Consider the following 17,315-nt stretch of genomic DNA (forward strand, 5'->3'; position numbering starts at 1 on the left):
CATCGTCCTGGTTCACATTCCTGGATGTCTCGGCCTCTAGGCGGACTGGATCAACTTATGGGATATGACGGACTTCGGTCCAGCGTTCTATATACTAGGCGCTGGCATCGTCGCGATGAGTGTATGTGCTAGAAAATGTTTTACGAGTGGATATGTTGGATTCAAGGTCTCAATCAAGCTCTGGGCTGCACCTTGGCCAGGCATGACCTGGAAATGGAGTTACCAAAACAAAGGAAGCAAAGATAGAAGACCGGATTATCTTAATGTTTGGGCATGGCTTCGGCTACTTTTTGGATTTTAGTTGCATAGCGTCGGGTTGAGTTATTCTTGTATAATGGGTACATAGCATGGCATGGGTGGAGTTTAGATTTGAGCTTTGGCTCTTTTGAACGTTAGACTAATGACGACTACGTCGCAATGTAATGGATTACTACGCACTACGAAATCTGCGATCAATTTGACTATGTGTTGCCGTGGAGAATGAAGGAGTTCTATTCATCTCCGATTTGATTCAAGACCACAAGCACATCGCATGTGTTCCGTCTGTGTAGACCCTTGGAGTCTTTATCAGCCCAAGGTACAACAACTCAAAGCAGAACTAGTCTATTCGTATCGATACATAGCCCTAGCTGGATACTCCCATATTCAGTGTCTGCGTATAAATATCCTTCTCTGCGCCTTTCAACCTCCTACAACCTCTTTTCGAAACAACCAAGTTCAAAATCAAAACGGCCTCCACCGCAACGATGTTCTGTCGTTACTTTTGACCTGTTCATTGGAGATCATATATATCAATAGCATCTTTATCTCTTCTCGTGTCATCGTCGTCTCTTTCCGAAGCTACCAAAGCAACTTCTAAACCTTTGAGCGAATTTTCAAGTCACAAGATGTGAGTGTCTGCGGTCGTCACTCTCTAACATTATCCAAAGATTGAAAAGGCCGATAGGGTCCAGAACGCCGAAATGGACTTTTTGAAAAATGCTACTATACAGAAAGAAGTAAAAGCCCCAACCTAGTCATGCCATAAGCCTGAATACCATGTCCGTACTCTCCCATATCGACCTGAAACAGGAAAGGAGGATGCGCATAAACAAGATCTCGACCATGCATATCACCACCGCTATTATTCCGCCATGTACACCAAGCTCAGCCGGACATGAGCAAGCTACTTTTCCGTTTTTATCACGACTCTTTTCTCGGCTCTCTCTTTCTCTTAAAGATCCTCGCATCTGGGTCTAACCACCACGGCCACCGTAGGGCTGGTGCCTGAAACCACCGCCACCGCGGTGACCTCCGCCACGGTAGTTCGCACCCCTAATACCAGCGTTTTTAGGACCAGTAGGGGCGTTGATGGGAGCTTGACCACCGCCGGCAGGGGGCTGGCTGGAGCCTTGGCGAGAACGGTTGTTCCTAAAACCGCCACGACCGCCACCCGGACCAGAGGGGATATTTGGCTGAGGCGCGTCCTCGTACATGCCATCCCAGCTCTGAGGTCCGCCCTGAGCGTTGCCGAAGCCGGCGGGGCCGGAGAGTTGCTGTTGGCGGCGTGCCTGTTGTTGTTCGTATTTTTGCTGTTCGAAAGCGAGTTGATCTTGAGCGGTGTAAGCTGGGCGTGGACCACCGGCACTCTGGCCACCTTGAGGATTCATCATACCCGGACCACCTTGACCTCCTGGGCCACCACCACCTTGCATCTGTGCCATCTGCATCTGCTGCATTTGCTGCATCTGCATTGGGTTCATACCGCCCGGACCAACCATCATCTGGGGATTCGGAGAGCCGTTGCCGCGATTCATACCTTGGTTCATCATCTGCTGTTGCATCTGCTGCATCTGCATCGGGTTCATGCCACCCATAGCAGCCATGGGGTTGCCGGGCATACCACCGCCGGCTTGTTGCTGAGCGAGAGTTTGCTGCATTGATTGAAAGTATTGTTGCATCCGCTGCCAGTACTGAGCCATCATAGCAGGAGACATGGCGCTGTTGCCGCCTTGGCCTTGCATGTTTCCGCCGCCGTTGTCGTAGTTGTTGCCGCCGCCTTGGCCACCGTTGCCATTATCGTTGAACTTGTTGAACTTGTTTCCGCGGCCGAACTTTTTGTTACCGTCGCCTCCATCATCGTCGCGCATGTTGCCACGGGGCTGAGCGCGCTTGACTTCAATCTGCTTGCCAAGGATCTGGAGGGGACCACGCAGTGTAGCGTCTACGGCTGCATCGCCATCGAACGTAACGAAACCGAAACCACGGGGTCGGCCAGTCTCCTTGTCCATCATAAGTGTGGCATCGACAACGCGACCGAATTGCTTGAAGAAATTTGTGAAGTCTTCCTCGGTGGCTTCTTGGCTGACACCACCGACGAAGATCTTGCTCGTCCGTTCCTGCTCTTCACGAGGAATCGCACGTTTAGGGTCAATCTAGACGATGTTAGCTTATAGCTCGGATTTGATCGGATGTAGACGTACAATCTTGCCATCAAGGTAATGCTCCTTGACCATGACAATGTTGACGCACTTGGGATCCTTGAACGTGAGAAAGCCGAATCCTCGAGAACGTCCGGTAGCAGCATCGCGCATGACGGTGCATTCACTAACTTCACCGAATTGCGAGAAGTAGCCTTTGAGAGATTCTGTTGCATGAAGTTAGCAAGATCCTATATATAGGGGCGTAATTGCGTGGTATAGACTAGAATGCGACTTTGTCTCACCAAAGCGAGTATACGTACCTTCTGTAGTCTCCCAGTTCAAGCCACCAATGAACATCTTGCTATGGCTCAAGTCAGTAAGACAGTCTTTAGAAACAACATCGTTAATAAAAGCGGACGAGAAAGATGAGGCGCATCAAAGGATATTCGTCGCTGTGTAGAATCAGAGGTACTCCCGCATCAAGGCTGGTAATAGTGTTGTCCGTGACAGCTTCGCCAGACTGAGGATATGATAAGCCGCAGGTTTAGCCTTCACGCGCATAATCCCTCCATCGCATGTTCGATCATCGTCCTTGGAAAGAGAGGTAGCAGAACATGATCCAATAAACGTCTTCGTGAAGGAAGTCCATGTCGCAGAGTTTGTCGAATTGGCCGCGCTGCACCGTTGACGACTGTTCGAGTGGTGCAGGATCCAGAGTAATTTTGCCGGTCGTAGTGACGTAGAGGACTCAATCCATGTTTTATCGTGGATGACTGGAGATCAAGCTGAGAGTATATGCGTTGGTATCGTAAGGCTCCTCCTTTTGCAGCAAGTTGTCGTTTGCAAGAAGACCGTACGCGGCTGCAGAGGAATGGCTAAGCGAACCCATCTCCTGCGCCGCATGCCACTCCGGACGTGTCGACTTCGTGGCGTGCACCAATCATATCGACCAAGAACGCACTCCACGTACTCAAGTCCAAGTTTCGAGGTGCAAAAGTAGCCCTTGCAAAGGCACAGTTTGATTCGGATGAAACGTCTGTGTTCTGCTATGAATTCGAGTGTGGAAGTCTCAGACTATGTCACAACTCGGTAGCTATCCTCTGCTTGCGTTGCTGGTACGCGCTATCAAGTACCTAGGTATATATCGACATGAGGCACTGCCAAAGTTGGGCAAGCCGCGATAGTCCCTGCGTAAGGCGCGTTGATGGTTGCTCTGAGTATCGCTGAGCGGTTGACTTGTGTCTTCCAGCTTCTTCCAACAACCAAAACTGGTCGCGCACTCCGCCATGCTTTGAACGCCTCACCAATGGACGACATGGACCACAATCTTTCGCAAGGTGTCTAGCTCCTAGACCTTTATCCCAGACTCTGTGCCAATCATGGCCCCAGGCGCTTTCGAATGAACGACAAACCAAAGTGTCCAGAGCTCATCCCTTGATCGTGCTCGCAAAATATGCCATAGATAGCTCGTATCTCTCATGTTGTCTGATGCTCTAACACGATATCCTATGCGGCCGTTGATGGCGTTGGTCCTGGTAACGATATACTTTCGTTTTATGCTATAACGTGCGAGAAACATGTTCTTATACCTTGTGATGCGCCTTTGAAAGATCAAGATCAAATTCGACATTGCACGACTTACCCGTCTTCTTTCACGTTGATTGGGCCATAGTTGTCATCTTCCATGGGCGCATTGTCGTACGACTGGTTGCCCCCAGCGTTGTAACCAGATTGGTCCATGTGAGAGTCCTGATCCCTCCCGCCTTGAGCTGGCCAAGAAGGTGCGGCATCTTGACCGTTGTCCTGTGTAGTATCTTGAGGCGGCGCGCTCACGGGCTCGACTGGGGTGTGCTCAGGTTCCGTCTTGGGGGCTGGAGCGGGTGCCGCTGCCGCGGGCTTCGACGTGGGCTCATCATCATAGCTATCAAAGTGTTAGTAGAGTGTCGCAAGATGCGGATATGCCTGAATCGCGCCGAGAAGACGTACAGATCGTCGAAGATGTCATCTTCGTAGTTCTCGTCGGCCATGTTGTAGTTTTGGAGAAGAGCTTGTTAGAAAAAGTAGAAAAGTGAAGAAAGTCTGGGCGCGCGCGAAAGTGAGGGCACAGTTAGCGGAGCGCGATTGTCGGGTTGTAGGGGAGGAAGGGAGGTGATAGAAGGAAGAGCCTGACGCTTGGAGTGAGGAGATGAGAGCAGAGCAATGGGCAGGCGCGCTAGCATCGGGCTTGGCGTGGCAGGCGCGACGGATACATGCACGAGCCCTACGACATACCAAGTATATGCGTACTGTATACAAGGGCTATATTGTTGAGAGTATATCACTTCAAAAGAGAACGAATACCTTTGGCGCCTACTGAGGTGTTAAGTACAATCTAAAGGATACGAGTTCCTTCGTACTTGCCCGGTCGAGCCATCTGAAGCTTGGGTTCGCAGCGGGGCCACCTCGAGACACAGGACAAGCATTCACTTACTCAAACATGGCCTCTAAGAAGCAGCAGCAGGTTTGTCTACCCAATATTGCGCGTATCATATTGTTTGCTGACAATCTGCTAGGAAATGGTCCAGGTCGGTTCGTGTCCATCCAAATCGCAAAGAGCGTCATAGTATCCGGGGTAGCTAACATATCGCTTCCCTGCGTACAGACCGGTCCTCGTACGTTACTATACTCTGGTCGCATATATGTTTCGAATACTGATATCCCATGCGCAGCTCTGCCTCTCCGTTCTGGCGCACAACGTCCAACTCCGCTAGCTCACCGCAAAACAAGAAGGTCATTGGCGCATCCTATTCGCATGCTGACATACTCAACTTCAGCTCGTTGTATGTTGCTTTCAACACTGTCATTGTTTCTACAGCTGATTGCCCAAAGGAGCGTATCCGGGTCAAACCCGCGACCTCGAACCCCGCCATCGACCACCCACAGTCGCGAGTCAAGCACTGCACCGAGCCGGTCCAGTAAGACCATATCACCCCGTCCCGCGCGAGCGACCTACAGCTACTTCCTCAACGACACACACCAAGACTGGAACGATGGCGACGAAGATGATGCCGACAACATGTTTGAGGATGATGAAGACGAGTTCGGGCTGCCGAGCATCGCAAACATGCGGAGGAAGGGTCGGCGGAAACAACCATCCAAGGCAAAAGAAGCAAGCGGACATGTCAGTAGAGAAAGTCTGGGCTCAACAGCGTGGCGCGGTATAGACAGTGGTGATATTGCAGAAGAGCGAGGTATACCCAACTACCCAACCGCGAAGAAAATCGAAGGAAAGATTCTACGGCCACAGTATCAAGAGATCCTTCGAGACCCCGCGAACTCGCTACATCTCATTTCACATCCTACTCCACCCCCGAACGCGTCAGCGAAACAGGTCGAGGAACATTCCGCACGAATAACGAGAATCAACAAGTTCAAGAGGATACTACAAGCAAGTACTATATCATTATCAGACCTGCGAGACTCGGCATGGTCAGGTGTTCCGTCCGAAGTGCGCGCGATGACATGGCAGGTCTTGTTGGGGTACCTACCGACTAGCAGCGAGAGAAGGGTCGCGACACTCGAGCGCAAACGGAAGGAATACTTGGAGGGAGTGCGGCAGGCTTTCGAACGAGGTACATCTGGCAGTGCTAGCGCTGTCGCCTCCGGAGTGGCAGGCGGCGCAGCCCATCCTTCAGCGAATCGTGGGCGAGGACGTGGCCTGGACGAAGCTATATGGCATCAGATCAGCATTGATGTGCCTCGGACGAACCCACATCTTGAGCTTTACAGCTACGAAGCTACGCAACGATCCCTCGAGCGAATATTATACGTGTGGGCGATACGGCATCCTGCTTCTGGTTACGTACAAGGCATCAATGACCTGGTTACCCCCTTCTGGCAGGTCTTCCTAGGCGCCTATATCTCAGATCCCGACATTGAATTCGGTATGGATCCTGGACAATTACCCAAACAGGTTTTGGATGCAGTTGAGGCAGACTCCTTTTGGTGTCTTACCAAACTGCTTGATGGCATTCAAGACAACTACATCGCACATCAACCAGGTATTCAAAGACAAGTGGCAAGTCTAAGGGATCTTACCACCCGTATCGATGATCAGCTGGCGAAGCATCTTCAAAACGAGGGTGTAGAGTTCATACAGTTCAGCTTTCGATGGATGAACTGTCTTCTGATGCGCGAGATTTCAGTCAAGAACACGATACGGATGTGGGATACATATCTGGTAAGTCACACAGCAATCCATCCCAAGTGCACTGCTAACTTTCCCTAGGCCGAAGAAGATGGGTTCTCGTCCTTTCACCTCTACGTATGTGCTGCGTTCCTCGTCAAGTGGTCCGATCAGCTGCGAAAAATGGATTTCCAGGAGACGATGATGTTTCTACAATCATTACCAACACGGCAATGGACCGAGAAAGACATTGAGTTGTTGCTAAGCGAAGCCTTCATCTGGCAAAGTCTGTTTAAAGGCAGCGGTGCGCACTTGAAGAATACAAGCTCAAGAGGGAGTGGTGTAGGAATGGGACCCGATTTTTGAGCTCACTGCTGTAGCGCTCTAGGTATCGTAATGTCAAAGCATGTCGACAGCGTCCAAACTCGAAAGTCAACTCTTATGATAGTGAGACATGAGGGGTACTTCCCTAGCCCGGAGTTGAATTGCGATGCACAGGATGTTCAGCATGTTAGCAACGAAGCTGAATGCTTGTCTGAGCAGCGTTCGCTATTTCCGTACCACAGCAATTACCGAGCCAGCGATAACTACCCCGCGATTGACCCCACCATACGACACATAACCTTCGCCGTACATTTGAACGAAGTACCGAGGGACGGAACAATCGTTCTTACCCCTCGTTTCTTTGAAGACGACGCACAGTAAACAGATCTGAGACCTGCAAGTTCACCATGTAACTGAGACATACCAGCTATACGAAACACTATCATGTCACCACCATCTCGCCCTCCTTTCCAGGACCTCCCACTTGACAAGAATGGCCCACCAGGAAACGCATGGGGCCTCTATGGCGCGAACGACGAACTTGGTGCTCTAAACATGATCACGCCGTCTGCCGTCAAAGCAGCAGCCCAAGAAATACAGACTGGTGACCGTGTCTCACTAGACTGGTATCTTAACTTACCTTCTCATCCCTCATTTAACCGACCATCGTTCTCCTGGAAAATGATGAATAAAGCACATCCAGATGGCACAAAGAGAACAGTCAACGACGACCACCTAGATTTCAATACGCAAGGAAGTAGCCAATGGGACGGCTTCAGACACTACGGATACCAAAGCGCAAAGAGATACTACGGCGGACGCTCACAGCAAGACATCGAATCTTCGGAAATCATCGGCATCGATCGCGTGACCAGCTCAGGTGGGATCACCACTAGAGGCATCATCCTCGATTATCCGCGGTACCTAGAGAAGAAAGGCAAGGAAGCAGTGTACGCGCTGGAAGCAAACGGTATCACGGCAGAAGAGTTGAAAGATATGCTGCAAGAAACGGGTATCAAGACAAGGGAAGGTGATCTTTTACTATTACGAACGGGTTTCACTCGCGATTACACCAAGTTGAGTGAGGAAGAGAGGAGAACTATGAAGGATAAGCCGCCGGCGTACTTGGGTGTGCAGTCGGATAAGCATACGCTGCAGTGGATTTGGGAAAGTGGGTTTGCCGCTGTTGGTAAGGATGCTCACCTCATTTCACGCTATCCTATCTCGTCCTCATTGCCACTTCCTCAAAACTTCTGGTTCATCTTTCTTGAACCTCTCCAACCATGATCGATCTTGAGCTAACTACCCTACAGCATCCGACGCTCCATCTTTTGAAATGGCACCACTAGTAGGTCCACACAACGCTCCAGGCGGCCTCTGGGCCGGCGAATCATGGGAAAAAGAGATGCAGGGCGGTGGATTAATACACCAGTGGTTGTTGGCTGGCTGGGGTGTCATGATAGGTGAGATGTTTGACTTGGAGCGATTGTGTGATAAGAGTGAAGAATTGGGACGGAGCACCTGCTTTGTTAGTAGTGTTCCATTGAAGGTATGTCTTACCAAGTGCTGTGACTAAAACAAGAGCTGATCCTCTTGTAGGTACCTGGTGGTGTTGCAAGTCCGCCGAATGCTGTTGCCATCTTCTGAGCCGTCTGTCTTCTTGTAAAACATGATCTTAGGACAAGGTAAGCTAGATTATTCTTTTAAGATAAATAGATAAAAATAGGCTAATGTAGTGTTATAGTACGAAGTTTTGCGTGGCACAGTAATACGCAAAGCCAAGCCGGTGCTTACGCTCATCTCTTCTCAGCTCTCGGAGTTTCCTCCACTGACAAGCGTATGGAAGTGTAAGAAATCTAACTTTGCCAATCTATACGGGCCGATCCCTGCCGTACATTTAGTCGGTGCATGTGCCTTCTCAATGCTCTTTCGTTTTCCTCACGTTTACACTTCGTACTATCTATTACGAATGCCACCCTGCCCATCACTTTCCTCTTGATTGAACATGCCCTCATAGTTGTGAGCTCAACCAGGAGAGTTTGCAAAATGCGGGGGCCAGTCTCCCCGCAACCGGGTAAGCAGGACGGGCGGTATATTAGCCAAGACTGTTTATGCTTCATTACGAATGACACTAACATTGTCTGAAATGCTTGGAAGGTGTCTCGCTTTGACCACCGCAGCCGTTCGCCGCCCTTCTTACATTGTTTGTTCATTTCCCACTTTCGTGTCTCAGATCCGTGGATTCTCAGCAGGCGAACGAAAGGTGGTGGCGTTTTTGTCTCGTAAGTACGTGTTCGCTGTGTATACATTGGATCTGAGTGGTTTGCATGTCAGTCGTAGTAGTGAAATCCACATTCGACGTGTAAATACTGAGAATTTGCTGTCCGCAGTTTCCGGGTGGGTTCCAAGGTTGCCAGCAGTCGCGATCCGGTGGTAAAAGTATATATTTCACCATCCTCGCCCTTTTCCAGTCTTACACTCAACACTAATCACACACTCTTCTACTTCACATACATAACAATAAGCCATCGCCACCAACATGAAGTCTTCCATCACCATCATCATTCTTCTTGCCTCACTCGTAGCAGCTACACCGGCCGCGTCTCCTCAGACCAAGGCTTGCACGCGCCCTTGTTTCTTAGAAGCAACAGAGTGTGGCGAAGGCTGGGTATGTTATTGGCTTTCCAATCTAAGATGAATATGTGCTAATATGTCTTAGGAATCCGTGAACTCCGGCGTGGGTACTTCCCGCTTTCTCGTCGTATAGACTGTAAGACTAGTATTCAAGTTAATATTTGCAGGAATGTTGGTTCTGCTGCGAAGTATAGAAGGCGTTCGGATAAAGCTACGGAAATTATGGGGTGTCATTTGATAAGACTGAAGAGCAAATGGAGAGCGATCTGAAGCTGAAGACATGATGCTTACTTATTGAGCTACTCGTGCGACATGAGTCGTTCAGGATAGGAATGGCAGTGTGGCGTGAGAAATGCGGTCTGGATCAATACCATGGTATATTACCTTGACTTTTGCTGTATCCACGAACCCTTGTCCTCATAATGTTAGCTATGTGGCTTGCCACTTACGAAGTACTCACTGTGTGGCTTTTTTAGTTTGTTTGTCGCATTTACCTTGTCTGTGTTGGTTCTCGGGGAGTGTTCGCATATCAGCCATAAGCTGAGAAATTGACGTACTGCGTATCGTACGGATCTAGAGCGAGTTCTTTCAGACACTTCTACTCTAGGAAGCCGCGTTCGTTGGGGTGTTAGATGTCTTCAAGGTAGCGAGTGTATATATATCCCTCCAAGCGTCCTTGTTATTTCTTTGTTAAAACATCACATCTTGTCCCACTCTTACAAACGCAATACATCCAGTCAGTATCATCGGTATGAAGACCTTCATCGCAATCACGCTCTTGGCCACCCTCGCATTTGCAGGGCCAACTCGAACTCGCCCAACACAAGCACCACCAACGGTACTTGCGACCCCTGGGGCCAGGATCTGCACGCGCATTTGCGCTCCAGAAGCGCCTACCAATTGTGGTGACGGATGGGTATGTTGGCCAAGCTTTGACAAAAGATCGATTGTTTGCTAACCTGTGGTAGGAACCTGTGCAACTCGGAGTAAGTTTCGCTCAATTTTCAGGATTGTATTGATAGTTTCAAGCACTAAGCTGACATATGTAGGCTTGTTGGGCTTGCTGCCGAGTTTAAGTGTCTTTACAAGGAAGGGATGTGGACGGCGATCGAAGAACATGTGCGGGTTAAACGACATGCTGCTAGGGCACAAACTTAGAATAGAACGACTTCCTTTATATGACAAAGCTTCTCGACTCTGGCTCCAAGTTCTACATCCCCTGAGTATTTGAAAAACACTGACTACTCTGCATCTGGTTACATTCTCCGTTACTGTAAGGCGCATTACTCACCTAGCGGCGGAGTGAACGAATCGGACCGCCTTACCTAACCTAGTGTCGCATTGATAAGATTCATTTCATCAGCGACAGTGACACTCCACACATTCCCTCCATCAGTTCGATCTTCCGGTCCGATTCAAAGTGCTCGCATGAGTTCGTTGGTTGGGTTGTCCTGTCTTCACGAGTTGCTATTGAGAAGTATGCTAACTCCGCGACCCCAGCACCGTCCTGCCGCGCATCTCGTCCTAAGTCCGACCATAACGCATCGGAACAGCTGCCTGAAGGGGTGTGCAACATCGTGGCGCAGCTTTCACATGGAAGAACTGGTATCTTACAGGCTGACTGTCGCTTGAATTCCCAATCAGCAATGGTGTTGTTCTTACACTGGGGCCGTCCGTTGTGCGGCGGGCCAATCGAAGCACCGACATTGCTCGTATGAAGCATGCTCCAAGAGCATATCTAGGTAACATGAGAAGATATATATCTCTCGCAATCTCGCCAGTGATTGCCACAACAATCCTCAAGTTCTCATCAACTATTTCACTACGCTACTACACTATCTCCAAGCTCCTTTCCGTTACCTAAACTTATTTCATCTGCGTCCATACCATATCCACCTCCACCCTCATTATCAACCACGAGATTCAAGATGGGCTCCCAATTCAGCCAAATATTCCCACCAGCTCCCAAATTCACCGAGCCATCCCTACCCGACCTCCACGGAAAAGTCTACGTTGTAACAGGCGCCTCAGCCGGCATAGGCAAAGAACTCGCCCGCCTCCTCTACTCGCACAACGGCAGAGTCTATATCGCAGCCCGTTCCTCCGAAAAAGCCTCTGCAGCAATATCATGGATCAAAGAAGCCCATCCTGAATCCAAGGGCACGTTGCAATACCTTCATCTCGACCTTGACGACCTACACGGCATCAAAGCATCCGCAGAGAGTTTCCTCGCTCGAGAAACTCGTCTAGATATCCTCTTCAACAACGCAGGTGTCATGACGCCACCAAAGGGCACAACAACGAAACAAGGATACGAACTGCAACTCGGAACGAACTGTGTCGCGCCGTTTCTCTTCACTAAGCTATTGACCCCCATAATGCTCGAGACAGCGAAGAAGGAGCCCAAGGGCAGTGTGAGAGTAGTTTGGGTGAGTTCCTTAGCTGCACAGCTCAACGCGCCGGCGGGAGGTGTCGACATGAACAACTTGGATTATAAGAAAAAGGATGTCAATCAGATGGCCAAGTATGGGATTAGTAAAGCGGGGAATGTGTTTCACGCAATGGAGTTCCAGAGACGGTACACGGAGCATGGGATTGTTAGTGTGGTAAGTCTCTCTCCCATTCTTTCGCCTCCCTCTCTTCCTGGCTTTGCTGACATGGCGGTACGATAGACGCTTAATCCGGGTAACCTCAAGTCTGATCTAAAACGCCATATGCCTGCATTCGGATTTCTCATCATGAAAATTATCTTGCATCGGCCTGTCAATGGCGCATACACGGAGTTATTCGCTAGTCTCGCGCCCGGTGTTGCAGGTCTTAACACGGGCGAGTGGGCTGTACCTCTTGGGAGGGTAATGCAATTGAGGAAGGACTATTATTTCGAGGCTAGTAAGAAGACTGCGAGTGTATTTTGAGAGTGGAGTGAGGAGCAGGTGAAACAATATGCTTGAGTATTTGCAAGATGCTAAAATGAGGGAGATTCTGATGTTCCTTATGATTTTTCGGCGTTTCCTCGCGCGTTTATTTGCCATGCTATTCTTTGGCCATTATTGGTAAGTGTTCTGCCGGCATCTCATTCGTTTTTCTCGTTAGGGGCCAGCGTTCAGATTTACAAGATACATACTGTTCATTTTCTTTCACACACGACCATAGGGACTTGACATTAGCTCTCCTGCGTGGCCTGCCATCTGTCGTGGTACCGTTACCAGAAGATCGTCGTCGTGCGCCTTCCCCTTTCAAAAACCACGCCTTTTGATAAGCTAAGCCCTGTTTACATTTATTTGCTCGCCCTTGTCTATTCGTCGCAAGGACACCAACCTGCAGACAGATTTCTGATCTATTTGCTTTACTACATGCTGACTACTGACAATGCCATGATGTCAAGTACATCATTACCATGGTGGTTTTTCTCGCTCCCGCGACTCCGCTGTCATATCATTCCCTTCTTAGCGCTTGCCGCCTGCTCCCCTCAAAGACGTCTATCGCATATTTTTGGTGCATTGCCTCTCATTTCACGGGTCCGGCCGAGGGATGGTGCACAAAGCAACCAGACCCATCGTGTGGACTCTGTCGCGTGCGATGCCGCAACGACTTTGTTGGCTGCATCTAACTGCGTAGTTTGCCTTTATCTAGCCTACCGATCTGACTATCGATAGAGGTGATTTAGTTTACAGAGATTTAATCCCTGACTCAAACTCACGGTCTTAAGCCTCTGTATTTCCTTCTTCGCAACGCAGGCTTACAAGAATGATATCCTCTTTTGAAGCGTAATTAAACGTCTAGCTTCACATGCATGTTGATACTATTCTTAGGCATAATAGAAATTTCCCCACTATTTGTAGCATAATCACCCAATTAGCACTGCCCCTCTATGCGCAGCCTAAGACATTACTTGTGGCCTCTCCCAAGGAAACGTCTTACAGGTAGCGTTACTCGTTTACCAAAGAGCCTCCACCTCATGTTTTCGACCTTGCCGTGAACGCCACTAGTACCTCGCTCGATGAGCAATTCCTTCAACTCAACGATGTCCAGCTTAAGCTGAGCCAGTGTTTCCGCCGATACGGTTTCAGTTACAGCCTCTTCATAACGAGACGTGAAGCGCATTATGATTCCTTCAGTAGCTTGAGCATCCCCAGCTATGAACTCATCGAAGCACTCCTTGATGACATTTAATGCAGATTTCTGACCTTCATTTCGCGTCTCAATACATGCGTTGGCATCCGCCCCATGAAGAAGTAAGAGTTTCAGTAGAGATATCCATTTGACGGGGTTGTCAGTCTCTGTATACAGACAATTTTGCCAGGCACTGAACCCATTGAACTTGAGATTCGGATCAGCACCGTTCAGTAACAGAGTCTCTACGAGGTTGGGATCATTGAAAGCTGACCACTTTTCGTATCTCGGCTCAGGTCTGCAGGCGTAGTCGAGCAGCGGTCTACCACGTTTGTTCAAACAATCTCGACCTTTTTTACGGATAGTATCTCGAACGTACAACGTCAACCCAAATCTGACGGTCAAGGACATGAAATTATCATGCCAGGGTGCGGGCCTGATGTAGTCCTCTACATATGTATCGCACCAAGTTGCTTCTTTGTATTCTCCTCCTTTCCAGTGTCCTGTAACGTCTGGGAAGTAAGTCGTCATTGCTCTGTCAAGCTCATCGAAGAGTTTCTGAGAGCTCGTCTGAGCGGTCGCTTCCGTAAGTCGCCCAAATAGCAGAGCGTCAGACACAAGTCGCCAGGGAATCCCATCAGCCGGTGGCTGCCGTCCCAGATTGACCGTTTTGACTTCCATGACCAATGATTGTAGCACAGCTAGGGGTGCATGAAACTTCAGTCCCTCTGCGTGACTCATCAATTCGGCCCAGACCCTTTCTTCGTACAGGAAATCAGTGACAGTCCTGTGAAGATACACAACTTCCTTCGTATCCCTTTGATCGACCTGACTTGTTTCATCTTGCTGGGACTTGCTTCGCGTCCGAAGTTCCAAGAGACCTGCGCAACGGCTTCGAATTCGACGTTCTATGGTGCTCTCTATTTGTTCAAGTTCTCCATTTGACAAGGGAGAAATGTCAGCGCCTATGACCTCGTCGATCTTAGCTTCTGCATAGGACAGTCTGACGGCGGATAACGGCCTTTCCTTCCCGCTCCCAACATCATACATCTGCTGGTGGCCTTCGTTGTTGCATCGGAGGATTTGAAATATGCGTGACGCTTGTGACTTGTACAAGGTAGGCACGTTACGTAGCATTAGGGTGAAAAGCGCTTCAAGATCCTTCGGTAAAGCCCGCAGTCGTAACTGAAGATCTTCGATCTTATCCCCATCTTGCAGCCCTTCGATAAGTGACTTCACTACAAGCGTGACCCATAAGAAAACCCCCGAGGCTGAGCTGACAACCTCTTCCACAAGTGCTTTGGTTTCGTTGTTATAAGTAGTTTTCAGGTAGACCATTTGAGGATGTACGGACAACAGGTCATACACATACGTTGTGATATCGTCATAAGTGAGCTGATGGAGCCGGAGCTGTGGCTTACCAGCGAAACAATCCTCGAATGCAGTAATAGGCCTGCTTGACAAAAGGGCTTTGACACTGCCACCTTTAGTGGCAGTCTTTAACATCTCTCCAAGCTCTGTTATTGTAATTCGTCGATCATCGAATTCGTCCAAACCATCGATTACTATTGCGATCTTCGTCGAGGTAGGACAATGGCTCGTGAGCCTTCCAAATGCTCGGCGAAGTTGGTGAAACGTGGGAAACTCGTTCCATTCGGCGTGGAGTAGATACTGCTCCGCAAACAGTGTAGATGCCAGAGAGATGTCCTGATTGAGCACCTGCCAGAGCAGTGAGCGAAAGAGGCCTTCCTGTGATTTTTGAATTTCGACACCTGAATTCCAGAAGTAGAAGTCCGCAACGATGAGACGATCACTTCCAGCCCAGAGTTTCAGCGACTCCATAAACCGGGGATCTTTGTATAGACACTTCATCAATGTGGATTTCCCAGACCCGGCCTTTCCGCTAATCCAATACACATCACCATCCTGCCGAAGCCAGTCTACGAGGCTTGGCCAGCTTCTGGAATCTTTCGCATGGCCCTCCAGTGCCCAATTGAATGTGTTTTGATGAGCAATAGCGATGTCATCGTATCTGTCGTCCTTCCGATTAAAATACAGAAGATTCATGATCTTGCGTGTGATATCCTGTATACTGTACTTCTCTATGTTTTGGTTGGTTATGGCATGTAAGACCACATTATGACGCATCGTTGCCAACGAGCTGTCGGCAACTTGTCGTTTCATGATATTCTCGGTTTGTGAAGTTATTGTCATGAACAGCTCTTTGTTGCTTTCCACCACACTCTGTATCGCCTTCCGACTCGGTTCATCAAGACCTTGCATTTGGTCTTCCCTGATGGAGATCAGAATCCTAAATTGAAGCTCATCACGCACTGTCTAAAGTCGAGACTTGGTATCCTCAATCTTTTTCGCGCTCCAAGCTGTTCGAAGGGCGCTGAGAATCGTTTTGTATCTGGCCGCACCTCCGGAACATCGCAACGACTCAAGTACAGCAACAAGTTCTTGGGCAATGCTCGTGCACTCTGCAGCCAGATTCTTGAGTGCCTACAAACTTGTAAAAAAATTGTCGCGGGTGCGTATACCCAAACTAGGACTCCACGTACCTGGCTGTCCTTTGCCAATGGGTCCGAACTGGCCGGATTAGGACGAGCCCATAATGTGATACGTTCATTCAGCGCTGTGAAGTCGCGAGCTACCAATTCTAACTCGGAGTTCTGTGCGGTGGAGCCTGACATGCGAATTTGGTTTCCAGTCGACAAGACTTTCGCGGTGAAGTCCACGAGCTGCAGGATGTTGGCAGCAAGGCTGAGTCCTGCAATGGCCTCCATGACGGCTGCTCTAAAATGATGAGAAATGGAATTGCAGGTGTCAGGCTGCGATTCGGGGTCTTAAGAAATCGGGCAAGTGCTCAGCACTCCCGCCTACATGAGGCGTCGCGCTAACGTTCAGCCGGAGTGGCGCGTGATGCACGTGGTAAGCCAATGGTCACACTTGATCACCGCCGTCAATACAGGGAAAACCCAATGACTGCCACCCTACGTATTAGACCAGTTGAGCGCCTAGCGTATAGTCTTCACAAGAGGAATTCTTCAGTATTCCAGCATGGTGCGCTTCAATGTCTTCATACCTGTAGTTAAGTAGTAGCGACGTGGGTGGGTTGTGGATTGTTGTAAAATGGACGTACTTCTGGTAGATGTTGGCACGGTTGAGTTTCTGGCGATGAGTGCGCTTTAGGTATGCACGCCACTAAGATGAAGGGTGACATGCAGTGAAACGGCTACGAAATGTATTCATTTACGCGTAGCATGGCCTTGTGTAGCCTTCCCCGCTCATATACAGGGTCGTTGATTCAATCTTGGCGCCTAACGCAACGAACTAGATCTGTCTATCCTGAGACAGTATTTATGGAGCATAGCGAATATAAGACAACCGAATTCTCACTACGGCACCATCTACGAGTCCATAAGTGTTGGGACCCTGAACCTGCTGCCAAAGCTGCTATGGAGAATTTGACAATATAGTAGAAAGACATTTGCTAGCAAATACATACGACCATAGGACACTGAAAATTAGGCTTCCCGTCCGCTCAGCCATATACAAGCAGTGTACCGGCGGATTAGTAGTTAGGTGGGTGACCACTAGCGAATCCCCGCTGTTGTATGTTTTTGCTTTTTTTATGTACTCTTGTGAAGCATCAACGACGTGCTTGGGTCGTC

General features: G+C 49.3%; 4 protein-coding genes across 4 annotated transcripts; 2 read left to right on the forward strand and 2 right to left on the reverse strand.

Moving 5' to 3' along the window:
• Positions 1-1,235: 1,235 nt before the first annotated feature.
• ALTATR162_LOCUS5772 (uncharacterized protein) lies at positions 1,236-4,429 on the reverse strand (the record flags this gene model as incomplete). Its single annotated transcript, XM_043313392.1, has 5 exons — positions 1,236-2,414; positions 2,463-2,626; positions 2,723-2,763; positions 4,045-4,323; positions 4,389-4,429. The coding sequence occupies 5 exons, from the start codon at positions 4,427-4,429 to the stop codon at positions 1,236-1,238; spliced, it is 1,704 nt and encodes a 567-aa protein (XP_043169327.1).
• A 449-nt stretch (positions 4,430-4,878) lies between these two features.
• ALTATR162_LOCUS5773 (uncharacterized protein) lies at positions 4,879-8,538 on the forward strand (the record flags this gene model as incomplete). The annotated part of the gene is made up of 7 exons (XM_043313393.1): positions 4,879-5,057; positions 5,111-5,221; positions 5,271-6,621; positions 6,670-6,871; positions 7,319-8,080; positions 8,205-8,440; positions 8,491-8,538. 7 exons carry the CDS (start codon positions 4,879-4,881, stop codon positions 8,536-8,538), a joined length of 2,889 nt encoding a protein of 962 aa, XP_043169328.1.
• A 2,915-nt stretch (positions 8,539-11,453) lies between these two features.
• On the forward strand, positions 11,454-12,440 carry ALTATR162_LOCUS5774 (uncharacterized protein; the record flags this gene model as incomplete). The annotated part of the gene is made up of 2 exons (XM_043313394.1): positions 11,454-12,131; positions 12,198-12,440. The coding sequence occupies 2 exons, from the start codon at positions 11,454-11,456 to the stop codon at positions 12,438-12,440; spliced, it is 921 nt and encodes a 306-aa protein (XP_043169329.1).
• A 973-nt stretch (positions 12,441-13,413) lies between these two features.
• Positions 13,414-16,427, reverse strand: ALTATR162_LOCUS5775 (uncharacterized protein; the record flags this gene model as incomplete). Its single annotated transcript, XM_043313395.1, has 3 exons — positions 13,414-15,975; positions 16,121-16,150; positions 16,203-16,427. The coding sequence occupies 3 exons, from the start codon at positions 16,425-16,427 to the stop codon at positions 13,414-13,416; spliced, it is 2,817 nt and encodes a 938-aa protein (XP_043169330.1).
• Between the last annotated feature and the right edge of the window lie 888 nt (positions 16,428-17,315).

The sequence above is a fragment of the Alternaria atra genome (assembly GCF_907166805.1).
Source record: "Alternaria atra isolate CS162 genome assembly, contig: 25, whole genome shotgun sequence".
Lineage (NCBI taxonomy): Eukaryota > Fungi > Ascomycota > Dothideomycetes > Pleosporales > Pleosporaceae > Alternaria > Alternaria atra.